The sequence below is a fragment of the Balaenoptera physalus genome, assembly GCF_965194825.1.
Source record: "Balaenoptera physalus genome assembly, chromosome: 18".
Classification (NCBI taxonomy): domain Eukaryota; kingdom Metazoa; phylum Chordata; class Mammalia; order Artiodactyla; family Balaenopteridae; genus Balaenoptera; species Balaenoptera physalus.
Genome location: NC_138899.1, coordinates 14978291 through 15000160, shown reverse-complemented (window position 1 = coordinate 15000160; position 21870 = coordinate 14978291). Strand labels below are relative to the sequence as shown.

The following is a 21870-nucleotide window of genomic DNA, read 5'->3' as shown; positions in this document are numbered from 1 at the left end:
CCCGTTCTGAGGTATTAGTCACGGGGGCAGTAATGGTTACTACAACAATTCTTGTTGTTTTCCATTTAGATGGTATTGCTTTTAAACTAATATAGAAAGTGACACCCCTATTTCTAATGGGCTGTCTTTAAAATCCTATGTGGTTAATTTAGTAATATTCAGGGATGGTGGAGAAATAATTATTGCCTATGTTTTAAAGGATGAAATAAAAACATCAATGATAAAATGTGGTAAGACAAGAGGTCAGAGGTGTCCCAGCAAGCTAACAGAAGGCCTTGTTCTGCAGGAGGGTTTCAGGCGAAGACCCCTCACTGAGCAGAGAGGAAGAACCCCACCCAGGATGGGTCCTTCACCAGGTGCTTGGTCCCCATCTGGAACATTCCTCAAGACAAGAGGTGGACAGCCAGAGCTCTTATTTGGTTCCTTTCATAGGAATCATTTCAGAGACAGGCCTGAAGTGCTACAAAGAGTTCCTAAGACATAGGTCTTTGATCTTTGTGGCTTTGCCATGTATGTTTTTAAAATTTCTGGAATGCACCCAGGGAGGCAAACGGCTTGACAGCAAACACTATAAATATCGAAATAAATAAATACACACAAACATCTGGAATCCTGATTAAGCACCAAAGTTTCATTTTTTTCAGGAAAGGAGGGGTGTGGGTAGCAGAGGAGAATCCCCCATGAGCAGCATTTTTATTTTTATGGAAAAATGTCCTACTCTTTTCGTATAATAAACCCCCTCTGACATGAATAAAACTTTTAGAAAGCTGAAGTCTGTGAGTCCCAGGGGCAGGGAGCAGCTGCTGATGGTCTGTAGCTGCCTCCTCACAAAGCGCCAACTTCACTGCTATCCCAGAGCCAAGATGGGACCGCAATTCACTTTTTCAATAACTAGTGGTAGATGAGTATCTATGAAATAGTAGTCACTACTTAGAACTACCAAAATAAATCCAGGCAATACAGTAATCTGTCCTGAGTTTCAAATTAAGTTTGCACACATTTTACAGAAACTCATTATGCAATAATTTTCTGTGTTAAATGTATGCTAAAATACGTTGGTTTTTTTCCTCTTTATAAGGCACTCTGAACAATCTTAAACAGTGAGAAGACAGAATTTGCCAGTTATGCCCGATACAATTAAATTAAAACCAAAGAATCAAATGGCCACAAAGCATGTGGTTAAGTGTGAACTATGGAGTCAGAGAATTACAAAAGTTTTAAAGGAGAAAATGCCCTCAAATTCCCACTCCACCTATTATGAGGCTCCGCGATGTGATGGAGCTTTGGGAAGCACAGAAGGGTGTGTTATCAGGCATCTCACCAAACAGATCCTACCGATCTCAGGATGGAGCTCAAAGTCTTTCCCGCCCCGGCCTGGTTCAGCCTCCTCCATCCTGCCCACACTCACGCCACCCCAGGCAAGCAGCCTTCCTTCCCTGGTTTCCAGGGCAGGGTCGCCCCAATCAGCCACTCCCACATCCTGGATAACCCAACTCATTCTCTGGTCAGTTCCACCTGTGCCACAATAGCAGCTGCCCCTCAAATCCGCTTAGGTCCCCTTGCACATGCGGCCGGTTCCCTGCACTGAGCCTCTTTGGCTCCACAAGGCCAATCACAGCCATACTTCTACGGTCACTAACGTGGTGTCCAGCAGAAGACACACAGGTTTGGATGACACCATGCCTCGAGAAAAACTTAGGGAGCCGTTATCACAAAAGATGGATAAAACACTAAACAAATGTGTTTAGAAAATAGTGCTTTCAGATTGGCACTATTTAGAAAAGAGATATTATGGGAACCTCATTATGAGCCTCTGAGGCCAATGTAGAGACAGGCTGGCACTGACCACCCAAAGGAGGGATGAAAGAGGGCATCAAAAGTGGGTGTTGGGGGGTAGATGGGGCCAGTCACTGGTCTAATTCAAAACAAGAGGAATGTTCCAGCTTCTTCCTGTGGCAGCTACAACACAGACAGAAACTTGGCCCTGCGACAAAAGCATGACAGTGGGGGAGATCCCCCCAGCGCCAGGAACCACCACCCCCGGCCTGGGCGCACCCTAGCCGCCCATGCTGAATGAGGCCCTCTGCTCCCAGAAACAACACGCACATATATATGATTTCTGTCTGCCTCCACCTCAAGGAAGGCAGGATCTACAGAAATTCTCTAAACTCAGCAAAGAAAGTAAGATTTCATCTTGCTCGTCATTCTAAGTTCCCTCTTTGCAGCTTCAAGATATTTAAGGATCCCGTGTTGTATTCAACTGTGATTCCCCACTCAGTTCACACCGGTACAACTCGCCATCTCGGCAGCTGTTCTGAAAGGGGAAGATTTTGGTGCCAAACATCTGAGTGGTTAATCACATCTCCATGACCACGTGCCTCCGTAAATGCCACAGCATCCCCTGGCATGAAGCCGGCAACAACCCACGTGGAAAACTTTGTCAACTCCATGCTGAGCTCCCAGCCTCTAGCGCTCGTTCTGATCGGTTCTACTATCCACCACCAAAACTGAATTCTGGGTTGCCTGCCTCAATTATCCCCACTCCCCCTCTCGCCTGATTCCACTCAGAATGGCTCTGCTTCCGTGGCCTTGCCTCAGGCTCTCCTTCTTCAAAGCCTCTCCTCACCCGTGAAGTCAGCCCAGTGCACTCGCACCAACACGCAGGATGGATACACCCACAGGCTCTGCATTTCCTCAGCTGTGGGAAGGGGGCGTCTCCATTCTCTTGTCTCCCTCAGAGGGGAGGGCAGCCTGTGGATATTCCGCAGCCTCAAAGGAAAGGCAACAAAGCTAGTCTAAGGACAAGCTACAGATTAACCAAAGAATTTGCAGGTATTCATCAGGTACTAAAACCTGATGAGGAACTGAATCTTTTCTCGTTGCACAAGCCAACAGTATGAACAGCAAACCGTCTCAGTAATCCCGGCTACCAAAGACTGCACCAGGGTACTATTCTCGAGAATTGGTATGCATTTCTTAAGGGACAGTTCAAAAGAAATCCATAGAATAAAAGGCTTCTCGTGCATTCTTTCAACAGAAAACTCTAGCAACTAAGGAAAGGAGAAATCTCTATTTAAGGGGGAAAGGGTTTAAAATCTATGAAGACATAATTTTGCTGAACTTTTAAGAAAATTCTCTGTTAGGAAAATCTGCAAAAGTATCTGTCCATCATTCCTAGTAAAACCCAACTGACACATCTGCAGGAATATTCTTGGCCTGGTATTTATGGATTTCCATGACTAATTTTTGCATACTAGTTCTTCTTTTTCCTCAAAATACACATTCTGCCTGACATTCCCATCACTCTCAGGGTATGTTGGTGATTGTAACCTACACGAACAAATATTCATCTCCCAAGAGCTAGACTGCACAAGCTGTTCTACATATTAGGCGAAAATCAGGCTTCTGCAGGACATAAAAAGTCCTTTAAGACCATGACCTTAACTGTGTTCCTTAGCAGCATTTGAAACTTGGTTGCATTAAATAATGTTGGTGTAGGCTCGTAATGAAGCAAAATCACTGCAAGATCCCAATCTCTTGGACAGTCATGGGCTCACAGGCCTCAGATGAAAAGTCCCATTGCTGAAAGGTTTCCTCAGAGCCGAACAGATCCACTAGTCACAATTCCGAAATTGCTAGTATTTTCATCAGAAAGGAGTAAGAGAGCTTTAATTCACCAAGACATTACAACGTGGAGGCTGCAAGGAGACACAAGACCGAATGGTTCTCGCCTTCAAATGCCGGGAAATATCATCGCAATGTGCGTGGAGAAGAGAGCCCAAGACGACATTTTACTTTTCTCAGATCAAAACACATTATTCCTTATCCTTGGATTTTTTAGGTCAATTCACTTTTCACCTAGGTCTCATTTGTTTCTCGTTTTGTCCAGATGCAGTCTTTATCAGCCAATTATTTTTGCCTAACCTGTGCCCTCAACAAAGGAAACAAAAAGTTTCAAAAGTCCAAGAACTTCATACTGGTCTGAAGTGCAGCGTGAAGAGAGAGAACACAGGCTATCACATGAACAGAAAGCCCCATACGCAATCTTTCACTAAATTACATATTCTACTGGGCGGGGTGGGGGGGTGTCATGTGTACGGGGATTAATGACATTTTTGATAAATAAATCTTAATATGTTTCAGCCAATATTTGAAAAGAACCTGAGAAGTGAGGCACTTTGAGGGGGGTGGGAAACAACTGGGGACCAGGACCATGACACTGGGTTACTTTAGCCCAACAAAGGAGAAGCTGGTCCAACCATCATCCCGGGAGCCGGCCAAGCCCGCAACGGTTCAGAAACCCTATTTCTGCATTTCTATCAAAACTTAAATGACACTAGAAACAGGTTTTCCCAGGAACCAAGAAAACAGTGATACTTCCAGGTTATACACCTAAGTTTACAACAAAAAACAAAAAGATGGCTAAAATTAGGATTAGATCCTATCCTTATACTATTTGGGATAAGGCGAATAAGCAAAAGTTGAATGAGCAGAAATAAAACTGTCTCACTGTAAAACACTGGGCCTTACAGAGACTAAATAATAACATATTCTGGGCACTATTTTCCTGCAACTTTCCAAATATTTTTTCACTTCTATATCAGACAGTCAAACAAGTAAGAAAGCAAAACACTAACGTCACTGCAAAAAAAATTATGACACAGGCAGTAAAACAGACAACTGAAGAATCTCTTCTCTTTCCAGTCACCATAAATTTGGGGAGTAGGGGCATGGGGTAGGGGAGTGAAAAACGAACTAGGTACCAAAGCCTGAATAAAAGAAAGAGAAAGAAAAGGTGGTTTTAAGTGGGATTTCACCTGGATTGATTCATCTATGGCTCCAGGCTGCCATCATTATCAACTCTAAGCTCCTGGTTAGTAACAGCGTTTCTCTAAACTACACCAATGCGAGAACTTACCCAATCTTCTATAGCACCGCCATATCTTTAGATCTACCGACGAGCTGGGTGGGGTTCCTATAATACAGGGAGTCGTTTTGCTGTGGTTCCCCCAATAGGAACCTTCTCAGATCTCCATTCTGTCCACTCCGAGTCCTCTAACCATAATATTCTCCCATTTAAAGTCAACATGAACCCTATTAAACATTAAACTACATTTCCAAAATAGCCTACCTAAGGGTAGTTTCCGCTTTGTGCAAATTATTAAAGACATCATGGGATGCTTAACGGCATTTCTAACATGATAGGATCTGAGAACTAACTCTCTTACTCTCTGACTCCTCCTCCCCATTTAAGTTAGGGAAAAAAACGCTCATACGCGTGCTTTGCTGTTTTCACTCCCAAGAGTGACTTAAATGCCAAAGAAGAGCTCACTATGAAACCAAGATCCCGCATATTTTCTTACATCAAATAATATAGATTTCAGATCTAACATTTTCCTAACTTATGATCAGTTATAAAATTACACAAATTTTATTCTGAAAGTCAAGACAGAAATGGAACAGGATGTAGAATAGATACATGCACTCCTGTTTTTACTGCAGCATTATTCACAATAACCAAGATACAGAAACAACCAAAGAGTCTATCAACAGATGAATGGACAAAGAAGATGTTATGTGTATAGATAAATACATAGATACATACACACACAGTGAAATACTATTCAGCCATGGGAAAAAAAAAATTCTTTTTTCTTTTTGCAAACACATGGATGGACTTTGAGGAAATTGTGCGAAGTGAGATAAGTCAGACAAATACTGTATGATATCTCTTATATACGAAATCTAAAAAAAAAAAAAAAAAATCAAACTCATAAAACCAGACAGTAAAATGAGATGTTTAAAGGTCTATATTTGCAATTAATAGATAAATAAGCCCTGGAGACCTAAAACACAGTACAGCGATGATAGACAACAAAACTGTACTATAGATATTAAATTTGCTAAGAGACTGGATATTAATCATTCCCAACATAAGAATAAATTATAATTATGTGATGCCATAGGTGTTAGTCAGCTAACACAATAATATCAATCATACTGCAATATAAATGTACCAAATCAATATGTTGTACACTTTAAACTTATACAATGTTGTACCACAAAAATACCTTTTTTAAAAGTCATGACAAGGCACTAGTAAAAGTCTCTTAAAAAATAGGGCCACGAGAACAGGCAAAAATGATCATCTAGTTTTCAGAAACAGTAATCTTCCTTGCAGATGAAAGGTCCATCTCCAATCCCCATTCTGGAACTAATTCATTTTCAAATGCTAAATCCTTCTGAAAATTGATAAAAGCAAGAAGCTCATGTAAAAGCTGGATAAACAAAATGAGGAAGATGAAGATCAAAGAATTCATACACACACACACTCAGATACACATATCCATTCATTTCATACACACTGAAATACCTGTTTTGTGCAGACTGTCCAGGTCATGGAAATTTCTGAAACAATTTCTGATTAATACAATGTCCACATTAATTTCATAGGAAATACTATGCTAAACATAATTTCACCTCTACTTGAAGAGCTGCCATTATTGTATAATGAAATATAATATGTAGGAATGGGTGCCGGATCTTTAGAAAATGGCCATGGAGATTTCAGAATACGGTATCTGGTTACCTTATGCAAAATTCCCAGCACACTGGCATATGCAGATGCTTCTTCAATGTTGAGTTATATAACCTGTATGATGATTAACGATTTGGGGCAAACTGGTTCTTCATTTTCAATTCTAGGCATCATATCTCTATGGTTTCCACATAAAAACCAATGGGGACAAGGACCAGGGGATTCGGCAAGAAGGCAGAGAAGACCATGCGGCTGACAGAGGCAGAAGAGGCTGCAAAACAATTTCATGCGCTTCGATGGTATTAAAGACGAAATGAAACAATGGAAGAGACGGTATTTTAACAAGTTTAAATTGTCAAACACATTTACAACGTTGCTCTGAAATGACAAGACATAGGGCAGTAGTCCAAATTTATCATACTTCAGGCTGATGTTCAATATGATAGGGAACTACATTATAACTGCCAACAGACGAAACCTCTGTCGTGCAGCAGATCTCTGAAACATTATACCGTGCACGGAAACTACTATCACAAAAATCCTCTAAGTCCTTACAACCTATTTTTGGTTTGCTTCTTCATCAAATTATTTCTAAGCCAGTTCTGCAGGATGATAAAATCACTGAATTTCAGAGCTTAAGGCCTCTCAGACATAACTGAGGTTGAATGCCAAGACTTGGGACGAGGCAGGTGCTCCCTGCCTAACTAATACAGCCACCTGGCAGGCAGGTGTTAACCAAGTAAGTGCTCTCTGTCTTCACTTAGGTCTCTCCACCCAAAGTTATGTATTCTTCACCGACCTCAATGCCATTTTACCCAGCCAGTAAGTTATGGCATTTGCCGGGTTGGTGTATTCATGTTAACTGAGAAATATTTATAGGAAAACTGTATTTGTTCTGTTGCATTTGGTATGCCTTTAACTGCATTAAAAATGTAATCTACGGTTTATAACAACTAACAGGGAATCTCATTTTCATCCCAAGCTGCTTTAACCATTATTTTGCGCAAGAAGAAGTTTTGAAGTATCAGAATGTCCATCTGACAGAAATGCAGGAAAACTGCCTGGAATTAACCTGAGTGAACAAACCACGAAATTTCTCTAAAAACATCCCATGAATAAAATTTGAAGGCTGGACAATCTAAAACTGCCGTAGGTCAACTTTAACTTTCACTTGTGAAATTTGCCATTTTTCATGCTTTTTGAAAAAGGTGAATACATTTTGACCAGTTACAGCGTTTTCTTTAAAAAATAGTAAGTTCCTGCTACTCCTAAGAAGTATAGCCGTTCCCTGGAATAATTACAATGTTCCATTTAAATAGAAGTTATATTATAAAATTTCAAACTGTCTTTACTTAATTACACAATAGACTTCTGTAATAAACTTCAGCCGTATCATTTTCAAACAAACAAAACAGACCAGATGTTTGGTACTTATATGCAAAACTGAGCTCCCGCTGTGAAACCAAATTAAAATGAACTCGGGAATGAAGCTAAGCCCCGATGAAAACAAAAACAAAACAAGCAAACAAACAAAAAACATGCTGTTGATTTTGCTTTGTAGGTTGTTAGTCTTGATCATTTACATATTTTTCCTTGCATCTGGGAAAATACACACAACCTTTCCCTCCATTTTCTCAAAATTAACATATTCCTCTGGATTTTGTAGGGGTAAAAAAAAGACAAAAAGAAAAATCGCTAAAATTTCATGATGTCACTTAGTCAAAATTCAATCAATGTCAGTTATTTCTTGGGCACTGCTTTACATGCTTTATATAAAGTAATTCTCTTAATTCTCACACGCATAAAAAAACATTGGGACTATTATTATACAATCATCCCCACTGGGCAGATAAAGTTGAGGCAGATAGAGTTTAAATGACTGAACAAAGGTCTATCTGTCGCTGGCCAAGCTGGATTCACATTCAGGCAGGTTGATTCCAAAGTCTGTTCTCTTTACCACTGGGCACCGTGGATCCCAAATTACAGTGGTCAAAACCACTATTGTAAAATAAAGGAAAACCATTCAATTTGGTGTTGGTAAAGTCAAAGATCACTTTCTTGGCTGGTTAATATTAAAACCTTAAATTTTACATCTCTTTAATAGAATCTAATAATATGAATCTTATTCTGGTGTGACAATCTAACTCAAAAGAAGTCTCTCTCATTCACAAACACACACACACACCACCACCACCACCACCACCAGCCCACATCAATGCTGCTTAAGATAACTGTGCTTCAATCAAGAGGACCTTGATTGTGCCAGTGAAGTGCCTGGCACAGCTCTTCCAAAGCTCTGTTCTAGCAGATCTGAGACATCGTAATATCTCCACCTACATCCCAACTCCATTTCCATTAATAGCTTTAAAATGTCTACTGATGACAAAGTCCTCTTATCTGATATCAAATAAAAAATGGACATAAGAATTAGGGGGAGAGGAAAGAAGAGGTATATTTTTAAAAATACTCAATGTTTATCCGAAACCTATAAGGTATTCACTGTGTTACCTAAAATTTCAAACCTTAATCTTATGTTAAAAAGTTGGCAACTTGGTCATAACAAGAACTAAGAGACGATACACCTGAAGGCCAGGTCAATTAAGCATGAAACTCTTATAGTGTCTACTTTGTGAAAGGAGATGTGAGTGGTTAGAAAATCTGATATCAAGGGTAATTAAACCTCCTTCATTCAAGTTTTAAAATTCCCTAATGTATGACTGAAATATAGTCACCTGGTCTAAAGACTTGACAATTTGTTTAAAAAAACAGCAGCTTATCTGATTGTAGGCTAAACCACTGCCTGCCTGGATTACACAGGCGCTGCCTTTTATTAGTACGGTTACTTATGTCAACAACTATTTATTTAATCTTGAAGTCAAGGAAGAACAATTTTCTAGCAACACTGATTACTCATCACCTTGAAATACGTGTTTATTTTCCTTCTATTTACAGGATTATGTCAAGACTAACATTTAAAACTTAGCACCAATAAGAAATATTTCTGTCTACAGTATCACCCATTGGTGGAACTCATTAAGCCATATTTGACAACCTTTTCATTTCTATGCTAAGAGGAAAATATAGTGAAGATTTATATTACCATGAGATATAATTTTAAGATACTATTGCCACTTTATTCTCCAAAAAGGAAAAATAATAAATTTATAGTTCCACCAAAGGAAATAAATTTTATGAGCCCAGGCCAGTCTGACACCAACAGAAAAGATAAAAAAATTCTAAAAATAATGACTGCATGTAAGAAAGCAACCATTTCTTCTTATTCTATGTTTAAATGTGTGAAGGCAATGAAAAAAAATTAACCCATGATCTTGACTACATCTCAAAGCACTGCTACTGACCTAGATAAACAGAATTATTTATGTAAGAAAATATGTTTAAGGACAAATCCACATGCTCTGTGGTATCTGTTCAAATATCTTTGCGTAGAACAGAAGGAGGTGGAAGCTTTGTTTTTCTTACCACACCCTCCAAAGTCTCTATACATTTTCATTATATGCCTCAAGCAGCGTAAAGAATAAGATCAGTCACTGGGTCAAAAGAACACTTCTAGAAACATCCACTTGAAGTTCAGAGAGAAATCATTAACTAATTATTGACTTAAACATCCCCAAATCAGGAACTTGGGCTGAAAATCAACCAGGGCAGATACTCTGGTTTCTCCTGACGTGCTAACAACACGCTGCTCGGTGGCACTGCCTTCTCCCAGCAGCAGACCCACAGGCAGGATTCCCCATCGTGAGGAGCAGGACTGTATTTGGACTAATGTCTGGATAAAGATTCTTAAACACATCACAAGTCTAAAACAGACCTTCCAGGTGTTCAAGAGGTTGAAACATTTCCCCGTGTGATACAATCTATTAAAATGCAGATGCAAAAAAGAAAAGAAAGGAAAATATTTCCAGAACAGAGAACTTGATTTCATGATAGCTTTCCATTTAACCACAGTACTTTAATAAACTTCCACTCAAAGTGTACTTTGAAGCTTGTCAGATAGACTTTCTATCTAAATGAGGGGGAAACTTTTAACGGAATAATCGTGGTTACCAAGAATGAAAAGAACACTCAACAGATCATAGTTGATTTCATGATAACATTACTTATGGAGAAAATGTCATTGCTTATGTTCTACCTGCTGTCAAAGCATTTGTAACACACTTCTAAAAAGCCCAAAGAGGACTTCCCTGGCAGTCCAGTGGTTAAGACTCCATGCTCCCAATGCAGGGGGCATGGGTTCGATCCCTGATCGGGGAACTACGATCCCACATGCTGCAACTAAGAGCCCACAGGCCTCTGAATCTGTATCTTTTCTAGATGGAATTGTAGAATATTAACACTAGATTTAAAAAAAATAAAAACAATCCACTGTCGGCAATTTTTTAAATTTGCAAATGCCTTGAAGACAGGACTTTTTGCTCCAATGCTTGGGACCACAACTGACAACCAGTAAATGACCAATAAATGGTCATTTTGATGAGTAAAAAAGCCCCAGTTAAAAGTGAAGTGACAGTTCTTCCGAAGCTCTGTTCTAGCGGATCAGGAACACTGCAACATCTCCACCTACATCTGAGCTCCCTGTCTAATCACAGTTTACTAATGTCTACTGACATTTTAAAATGGTTGAATTCCCCCTCTTTACTTCTTAAGGGACTGTAGTTTATAAGGTAAAACTACCAGGTATCAAATATTAAACCCTCTTAAGTGCCAAGATTCATCTTCAATGCACAACTAAACCACAGGGGAACGTATTAGGTGTTGGACAGTTTCATTTCCATGACTGACTGGCATTAGGAGAACTTGGAACCTTGCTTACTCTGGTTCTATGAGCCGCAGCTTCCAAAGAACCAATATGTGTGGTTTTTTTCTTCATGCCATCAAATACCAAAAACAAAGTCCACCATAAATAATCTATTACAAATTCTACTTTTGAAAATAAACTATAAGGAAGAATTCAATTTAATATAAACACCAAGTGTTCTTTCAAGACTGTAAACTTCCATTGTTCTTCGAGATCATGGCATGGAGAGATTCAAATACGCTCCTGAACACCCTTTCTTCTATCCAGTCAACAAATACTTACTAAGCAACTACAGTTGCCCAATCCTGATTTGGAGGCTTTCACAGTAACACCACAGATACACTCTAGGAGGGCAGAGGGCACAAGGCTAGCACAGTAGACAGGCAGTCAATACATAATTACCTAAATTATAATTTACTTGTAATTGTGAAAAGTACTATAAAGATGAGATTAAAAACATAACTTTATGGGGACTTCCCTGGCGGTCCAGGGGCTAAGACTCCAGGCTCCCAATGCAGGGGGCCCGGGTTCGATCCCTGGTCAGGGAACTAGACCCGACGTACCACAACTAAGAGGCCTAAGAGCCCACACGCCTCAACGAAGATCCCGCACACGGCAAAGAAGATCCCACGTGCCGCAACTAAGACCGTCGCGGCCAAATAAATAAATAAATAAATAAATATTTTAAAAATAAATTAATTAACTAAAACATAACTTTATGTGAAATAAAACATTGCTGGCTGAATGTTATTAATATTTGGATTTTTTTCCATTCTCTTCATGGCAAAATAATAATAATGTTAAAATAAAGGGGAGGCAAGGAAGAAATGGTAACAGAAGATGAAGGCTCCAGTTAGAAAATGAAAATCAAACTTAGCCCCATGGTGTCACAGGAGAGCTTTGAAATCAAATCTTTGAGGGGAAAGACTTGGCCGTAAAGCAAAACCATATGGAATTTTCAATCCAGGAAATTGATATACTTAATGTTTATTGTTGTTGAATCCGACCTCGAAGAACTATTCCAGTTTCTCTTGAAATAGCTGTACAAAAGCAATGAACTGTGTCATAAAACTACTTTGATGTATTTTCTGTCACAAACAGCTACAAGGTTGAAGTAATAGTGTGTGTGTGTGTGTGTGTGTGTGTGTGTGTGTGTGTGTGTCTGGGGAGGCAGGTGTTGTTAAATAACAGTATTTGAATTATACTTACACTTGGGGCTTCCCATCCATGGGTTCCACATCCTTGGATTCAACCAACCATGGATCAAAAATATTTGAAAAAAATCCCAGAAAGTTCCAAAAAGCAAAACTTGAATTTGCTTATATAAGTAAAAGTATAAGTATTAATCTAGAAGGGATTTAAAGCGTATGGGAGGATGTGCACAGGTTGTATTAGGGACATTGAGCATACTCAGACTCTGGTATCCACAGGGGTCCTGCAACAAACCACCCGAGGATACCAAGGGATAACTGCACTATAATTCATACATCCCATAAAATAATGCCAAATTACTGAGCACACTAAGACCAGAAACTGGAATACAGCAGTGAAGTCCTAGGTACCAAAGACTGCCTGACTCCAATTAAGCTGAAGGTTGAGACAACACATATTAAAATGAAGTGGAGAACTTCTATATGCTATGATATTGGAAAATTTTTAAATGCAATCAAGTAAAATGTCATCCTTAACAATTTCCGGAGATAGTACCATTAGCACATTGAACAAGGTACAAGCTTCTCAAATCTTATCTTTTTAACATTTTATTGGAGAACCACAGTGCTTTCTCTGTTACTAAATTGTCCGTATTTCCATGTATGATTATTAACGGAGAAAAAAAAAATGGATAAAGAGTAATCAGAACATTCTAATAGATTTAAAATGTACACCAAAATGTTGCAATATTTACCAGGTGTAGACAAGTGCTATAATAATCACCTTTATAGAGATTACTGACAAAATAACAATGGTAATCAAATATATGTAACTATTTAAACTCGTAACAAAGGCTTCTATGATACTATTAGCAGTAAATGAGCAACACCCATAAAATATGACTTAATATCACTCTGATAAGACTTTAAGTACATATAACCATTGTTATGTGAAAAAACATTATTTTTAATATGTCACAACCCAACAGGATTTAATTACCACACCTACTTCAAACTATTAGCTGTTTCATTGAAACCTGAAAAAGTAATATTTATGTGGCCATTGAGAATCATTATGATTGATGAAATCTTTTGTGTTATTCCCATGATAGTCACTTGCATTTGTTATTTTTAACAAGGAAAAATGAAAGGGGAAATGTGTGTTTTAGTTTTGCAACAAAGCTTTTCAGATGATGACTAACTTCTTCCTTTGAACACAAAAAGCCTCTTTAACTAATGTACATATAAATATGTTCTCTACAATGTGCACTGAGCAAAGAAAGGGAAGAAAAACAAAGGCGGGGGGAGGCTGTAGGACTTCAGCCAGAATTAAAAGCAACCTAGGCAAGATGAGTACATGAAAGCTGTCAGGATAGTTGTTATTCTTATTCTCAATCACTTACAGCTCATCTGCTCTCAAGGAAGAAAAATCATAGTTTCTTTTAACCATATCCACAACAGATCTCACTTGAAAGGAAACATAGCAAGTGATTTGGCATGAATGGGCGTATTACCAATTTTCCAGCATCACTACTGAATATTTATGTCGGTGACGAATGATGACACTGGTGAAATATTTTAACACGAAGCTTTGCCTTGTAAATCGTCTGAATGATGCTGTGTCAAAACAACACCTACCATAAATCAGAGGTTTTAGGACCAGTATTTCTTGTTCTAACATGCTACCTGCTCAGCAGAATCACTTGTGTGAACAGGCATAGATTATTGTGTACTAAGCAGAGCCATCTTACCTCCTAACTTATAGAGCTATAATTTAACAGGCCTATTATCGTCAAGGTAATTTTGACAGTACTGAAATATTATACTTGTTAAAAATATGCATTTAGCACTAACCTCAGTGGTCATTTGCAGCACTGAATAAACAGACAGGAATCCCTGCAATTATTATTCTTCCCTACGGATGACTCTTTTTTTCTAGCAAGGCAGTGCTCTGTTGACAACCGGTTTTATAAATAGTATAGCAAGAGGGTTATTCTGATAGTACAAAAAGCTCACCACGTTGCTTTCAAATCACTTTTCACTTCTTCACAAGTTCATTAGCAACTTGTAGTGGAGGTTAAGGACTCCCTTTCCAGGTTAAAGAAATGGCAATAGTTCAAACCTCCACTACCCTCCTCCTTGCTCCAACCCTCAATTCCTACATGATGCACATCCTAATTCAGGGTATTTTACATGCGTGAAATCTGCAGAGACTTATTTCCCACTCAGTCAAGTTGGAAATATTAATCCTTAGGGCAATTCTAGAGTTTTGATTACGAAAGATAAAAGAATATGTCTTCTCTTAAACTGTAGTGCTACCAGAAGAATAAAAAGAACAAAAGAAATTAGTACTTTTTCTCTTTTGATAATGCGTTAGCTCTAACTTAACTTGATCTGTAAAGAAAAACTAAGGATATACATTTGTCCCTTTCTTTTTACACTGAATGCATAAATAAGTGAACTAACACGTGTGCGCACACTGCAGAAAAATCAGTCGCGTGAAATGAACATACTGGCCACAATCCAATTAACTTCGCTTTTCCCTACGAGAAGAAACACAACATCTAGCGACGCCGGTGGCACAGTTTCTTAGAGCCAAATTAACAAACTGACAGAAAATAAACAATTATTTATCTGGAATCCATTACACTCAAAGTACTCAGCCAAGTGTTTTGTCACAAGGATTAGTCATGAAAAAGCAGGACAACTATCTTCTCATCTTGTCTCCAAAACAAAGGGTGAAATTCTAGACACTTGATAAGAATAAAATATTTCTGCTGACTCTGATGGCATGGATGAAAATGGAAGAAACTGTGTGGTCATATTTCTTACAAAACTCATGTTTGACTCAGGTCCTACAACTGACCATATTCTACCCTTCAGGAATTAAAATATATCCAGTCAAGATGTCAGCAGCGGGGCTTCCCTGGTTTGTGCAGTGGTTAAGAATCCGCCTGCCAATGCAGGCGACGCGGGTTCGATCCCTGGTCCGGGAAGATCCCATCTCACCTACCGTGGAGTAGCTAAGCCCGTGCACCACAACTACTGAGCCTGCGCTCTAGAGCCCGCGAGCCACAACTACTGAGCCCGCGTGCCACAACTACTGAAGCCGGCACACTTGGAGCCCATGTTCCGCAACAGGAGAAGCCACCGCAACGAGAAGCCTGCGCACCGCGTCTAAGAATAGCCCCTGCTAGCCGCAACTAAAGAAAGTCAGCGCGCAGCAACCAAAGCAGCCAAAAAAACAAAAGGCAGCAGCGGTCTATTCCAGTTACTAGGGTAGAACATATAAACTAAGAAATCTCTGGCAGTCCAGTGGTTAAGACTCCGTGCTTCCACTACTAGGAGGGCAGGTTCGATCCCTGGTAGGGGAACTAAGATCCTGCATGCCGTGCTGCGTAGCCAAAAAAAAAAAAAAACCAAACTTGTTATTAAAAAAAAAAAAAGAAATCTAAATACCTTGTTTGAAATGCTAGATATTTCAGGACAATAAGAGTTTACTGTTTCAAACATAATAAACCACAACAATGTTTTTAAAATTCTGTATCAATACTACAAAATACAAAGATTCAAGACATAAAAATGGAATTTCCAAGAAATCTTTAATACAGAAAAACCAGATTTTGCAATGAGGTGCCCCTTACATTATATCCCTGAAATAATGTAGATCATGCTGCCCTCTTGTGCCAGATGTAGAAAATAAAACAATTTCTGCCTGTTCAACGGAAACACAATTTGGATTCAAAATAGAAATGATCTCTAAATTTCTAACTGATTTACTCTTGACCTAAGATTTGCGTTACCTGTGTATGAAGATCTGATACAAGTGAAATGCAGCTTCGGTGATAAAAGACAAAGATTGGCTAGGAAGAGGTGGACGCAGCAAACAGCACAGGGACACAGCCCACATCTGCAAAGGCACTATTCAAATCCAGTTGCAATCAAATCGTGTAAGAAATGTCAGGGCCCCTGAAAATGTGTGGCTCTTTAATAAACACACACAGTACCATTACTAAAATACACCAAAGGAAGAAAGCACAGCAGAGAGATCGGTGAGGTAATGGGAAGGTAAGAAGAACAGAGAAAAAAGAAACATTGCTTTTGCCATTCTAAGGAACAGATTATGAAAGACCAGTAGGCAATAAGGTATCAAATTATATAAACAAACTAAGTAAACTTCATGCACCCAATACAAGGATTCAAAATGGAGAGTAACAGCCACTGGAGCTTAGAGGGATGGAACCCTCTTTAAAATCGGCTTCCTGGAATGTTAAATTGCAGGCAGAGAAACTACGCTATTCAGAACTGCACACTTGCCAGGCTGACTCTGCCCTCCTTCTTAAAATACAAGTAAGTGAACTTGGGACTTTGGTAGGACAACCTGTGTTTCAGGAACTTCCCCTGGAGGCCTGGTTCTTAGCGTTAAGTGCAGAGTACCCCAGTGTCTAACAAAGTTCATGAGGATCTGAGATGAAGCATGAGAAGGGAGACAGGACATCTGGAGCACTCCCACCAATGGATGAATGTACAAAAGGCATAGTGACAATCCAGTTCAGGGTCACTGAGAATCTACTGGCACAAGTGGGCACTGGAGACAAGTATAAAGAAGGGAACTCTGGCAAACCGCCTGCAAATCCCAGCCAGACTGGGGATGGGGCAGATCCGATGCGCCTCTGCCTGGAGTTTCCAGCTTCCATCAGTCACCATGCCAACTCTACACACCGGCCAAAGTCCTTCCTCTCCCTCCCTTTTCTAACTCTGGGAGGCTGTCAGGATCCTGCAACTCACAGGAAACTTACTCACCCCTGGGGTCTCCCGGAGAGTGTGCTCTGACAATGGGAGGATATGCTTCCTGATCTCTCCATGCTACCTGGAGAACATACTCTGGAACTCAGGGGCCACAACTTTATGCTGGGAACTTGGATGCATTAAACGCAGATATTTAATGCAACTTAAAAGTCAAGCATGTCCATCTCTCTACTGTAGAGGGGAATTTTAAAAAATATTATATAATTATTAGGTTACACACAATCGATAATGTCAACTAAGAGGCATAATTCTTACCCATGTAAGAATTTGTATTTTTTCCAACTGTAAAAAGTACAAAATTTTTATCCAAACAGAAAATTAAACTCGATCACTTAAAATTTTTAATTAAAAAAAAAGTTTTCATCTACCACTAAAAGAGTAAATAAATAACTCTTGGCCCCTAAACCTTTTGGACAAACGAGGCCTATGTTTGTAGTACTTATTTGGGTTTCTATTTTCTTGAAGGAATGAAGTCCTGCTAATAGATACAGGAGGGGGAGGCAAGATAAACACGAGCGTGCCAGCTGCTCTAAGATTAGCGACCTCGAAGATTTACACGTGGTCCCAAATCCTTGAATAACAAATCCACCAGCGTCTGGCGAAGCCTACAGGTCTTGACCATGAAGAGCCCGGGTAACTGTGGTCACGAGCACTCAGAGGCGGTGATAACAGACATCCAGTCCCACTTAATGCTCCCAACTTTATGGCTGTAGTTTTCACATGAACTGACAAATTGAAGCAACTTCACAACAGCTATAATAGCACATACTCCTCCAATCACTTTTGCATTATGATGACATAAAAAGACGAGATCCGTGGGGGCCTCTGCAGTTCACCATCCTGTGCTCTGCACAGGGCCTGGACTAAACAACATGTGCTGAATAAATCTGCACAAGATGCTGCCCTGCACAGTCTTACTGAATCCTCACAACAGGCCTGTGAAACAGGAAGGGCAGCAGTGATTCCCGTTTCACAGGAGAGGAAGTTCCCAGATACCACGCAGTCACAGTCACGAAGGTTCATTAGGCACTGACCGTATGCTAAGCGCTGTCAATGTATTAACCTAATTAATTCTAACAGTATCAATATATTAATGAGTGTGTGAATAGCACCCCCATTTTACAGATAAAACTGAGACACAGAGAAATTAAACAACCAACACATAAATATTAATATAACTTTAACGGACTATTACTATTAGTAACTAGCACCAGAAATGAACCCAGGCAGCTGGTTCCAGAGTCCATACTTTTAGAGCAAGGCAGACAACATCCTGCGCCTTGAGATTCGCCTGCCCAGCAGTATGTATCTGCTTTGGCCTCGGTCACATGGCTAGTTGATGGCCAGGCCAAGGCTACTCCTGTCCTCCCTCCAGCCCACATCCCTGCCTGGAAAGGTACTGTCAATCATTGCCTGCAAAAACAAAGCCACCCTGGGCCTCACCACAAGTCGAACCAACTGAACCGAGTGGGCATGTATGCTGATGAACTAACTCTTCATAGGAACCCAGGTCAGGAGCAAGACAGGTCAAAGGCCTGAGGGTGGAGGAAGCAACCACTGATAAACCTCCAGGGACACTCATATCCAGAAACTTACTACTGAAGATCCACCTGCTGTGTACCACAAAGCCTCTTCCATGTCACCAAAAGTCCAATGTAAACTATACAGTTAATTTTATTGAAAAGGATGTTTACATTTCACTAATGTTGGGTTTTAATTAATTTTTCATTACCATTCTAGGTAAACCGCATAGTCACGGCACATGCCAGAGCTCTGTGATTCCAGAAGTGGATGGGAAATGAAAGAAAGAAACACACAGCCTGTCGTGTAGAGATTCATTATAAGAAGGTTCTAGCAGACAACTTACCTTCACAGAATATAACACAGCCAATATTTTAGCAACTAGCCAAAAATATTTAAATATATTTGCATCAAATGTAGGGTGTTTCATTTGCCACACAACAAATCGGTTCCTAAATCATTCTGCAAAGTGAGCATACACTTATCTTTCCACACACACATAAACTGGAATAAAAGCTTATATGCCTCTATATTCAGATATCCTCTCGTAGGCGAAAAATATCAGCAAAGTTTTTTGGAGAAAATGGATTAACATGCACAGTGATTTTCTTCCAAGCACCTCAAATATCAAACGTAATCAGGCATTAAGTACAATAACAAGACATATTTACTGAGAAACTTGGTGTCTGACTTACCTATTGGGTTTCTATCAAAGAACAATACTGGCGCTCTCAAAATGGACTCGAACATTTGGTTGTGCAAAGTTTGTGAAGAACTAACAAGGACGTAGAAAACCAACAGAGATCTGGCGATGCCAAAAAGGACGGCAGATACAGTTAACCCTGAAATAAAGAAACCACTCAGCACAAGATCTCTGCCTTTTCTTCAGGGATGCTAAACCATGCCACGCAGCTTATAAAGATATTATGTAAATACTTTATTCCAGTAAGCATCTGGATTCTAAAAGAGTTTAATGCATTCACAAGATACACTTAAAAAGAAGAATATAAAAATCACTGTATTCCTCTCATTGAACAGAAACCTCATGGGGGAAAAACATCAAGTGTAAAATAAAATTTCATTCTAGGATTTCCTAATTCAATTATACATTCTACTAAAAACTCAGAAGAAAGATAATTTTAAAAAGTAGTTGATGGTCCCTTCTTCGCATTTGAAATCTTACTAATTACAACATGTCTCAATCTAATATTGTGATATGCTTTGGTAACAGCACGTGAATTAACAGGTAACAGGAGAAATGATTTACTACCATTTCCTTGTAGACAAAGCCCAAGCAGCTTTAAAGAATATGACAATACCACATTAATTTTCAAGTAGAAAATCTAATTCTAACTAACTGAACTGTAAGAAAAATACAAATTATAAATATAAATAATCATCATTTAAATTCTGTTTTGTTAGTGATATAAATGAGTACCTACTATGCACATAAAAATTAAAATACCCTCCCCTAAGATCTTTTGAACTCACAATGCTAAATAGAATAACTTCTGTAATAAATATTCCATCAAGTACTTTTTTCCCTTTAGATGACACAACACTTATTTAAACCCTGAAAGCCGCTCAAATTCCTGGATTCCATCAATAGGCATTTTCCTTAGCCCACCATCCTGCATGAATGTATAACAAAATCCCTTCCTTCTTCCTTTAAGCCCCCATAGTCCACCAATTCAGAAGGTAAACAGCTAATGGATTTAGATTTCTTAGCAAGAGATCAACGAAATACACACAAAATTTCAGTTGAGTATGTTCTTACAAAGATAACTCACTCTATCTTTGCAGAAGGCTTGTGTGAGTATTTCCTGTGGGAATACTTTAAATTTTAGATGAGGATTTCCTTTTAAAAGTAGGTAATGCTACATATATTCTAGGCACTCTTGTGAAAACAGACAGCCATGTTAATATTAGCCTGGCAAGCCAGAAGTTAAATGAATCGCACAGTAGCGGACACGATAACATTGTGATCTCAAGGTAAGAAAGACTCGGAATCCTAATTCCCAGACACTGGATTTCTCCCTACTTAGCTTCTCTCTTAAGTAATTAGTGAAGCCCAAGAGATGAGCAATGTGGCGAAGGGGAGTTTTGCATACCTACAAGGGAATAATGCTTTTATTTGAGGGCCCTTGCTGCCAGAGGATTTCATCCAAGGTCCATAAAAGCCAAGGTTTATTCAGAAAGAATTGGAACAATCCGAACCACAGGGTGGGGATCCGTTTCTAATCCTCTTGCCCATCCATATAATGATATAAGATTTAGCTAAAGCAACCTATTAGAATAGACAATAGCCACATATTTCCAGTGGCTGATTTTCTGAATGTGCAATGCTGGTTTAACTTCCAAAATCCAGTACAGAGCAAATTAAGAATTTTCATTCAACCTCTCTCTTCTAGTAGATTTTAAAAATAATTATTCTAATTAATTCACAGAATAAATGCGACTCAGACTCTTAATCTGTTAAGACATTACTGAATTACTCCTGGAAGCCCTAGTTGCTCACACAGGCTCATAGTAAGCACCTCAGACTCTCGTATAATAGACCAGATGATTCAATTTTACCTGAGTAAATTCCTAAGTACCAGTATAAATCGAGTTTTTCAGTTACATTTCCTTGTCCATTAACAGTGACATTCAGGGCACTCTGTTCATTCGCCCTATGGAGCAGGGAAGAGAAAACATTATGCAATAGATGGAGTTAGGTAAATACAAAAAAAATTAACCTCGATTTAGGAGTCATGTTTTATGCTGGAAAATGTTTCCCAGCTCACAAGGCCCTGTGTCTGTCTACCTTATGAAAATTCAATTTGTATCATGACTTAACAGCTCTCAAAATTGTCTGTAAGGAAACTGCTAAGGGTCAGACATCAGCAGAGACCATGGGAGGGTCACACCCACCAGCAGGAACTTTAATTTTTCTTCAGGGAAACTACATGAGGATTAGAAGAGGAGGCTGAACAAGCCCCATCTCTCCCCCATGACTGTGTGGGAAACTGAGGATTCGTGTCAATTTTTTAGCA

The 21870-nt window shown here is 39.3% G+C and overlaps 1 protein-coding gene across 4 annotated transcripts in view; it reads right to left on the bottom strand.

Moving 5' to 3' along the window:
• Positions 1 to 21870, bottom strand: part of ABCC4 (ATP binding cassette subfamily C member 4 (PEL blood group)) — a 218850-nt gene that overhangs the window by 85844 nt on the left and 111136 nt on the right. For all 4 annotated transcript variants that reach the window (XM_082434600.1, XM_082434599.1, XM_082434598.1 and 1 more), the window contains 2 exons: positions 21413 to 21507; positions 19531 to 19677 (listed from right to left, as the gene is read on the bottom strand). In XM_082434600.1, the coding sequence (XP_082290726.1) occupies positions 19531 to 19677; positions 21413 to 21507 (242 nt within the window). The remainder of the gene's footprint in view (positions 1 to 19530; positions 19678 to 21412; positions 21508 to 21870) is intronic.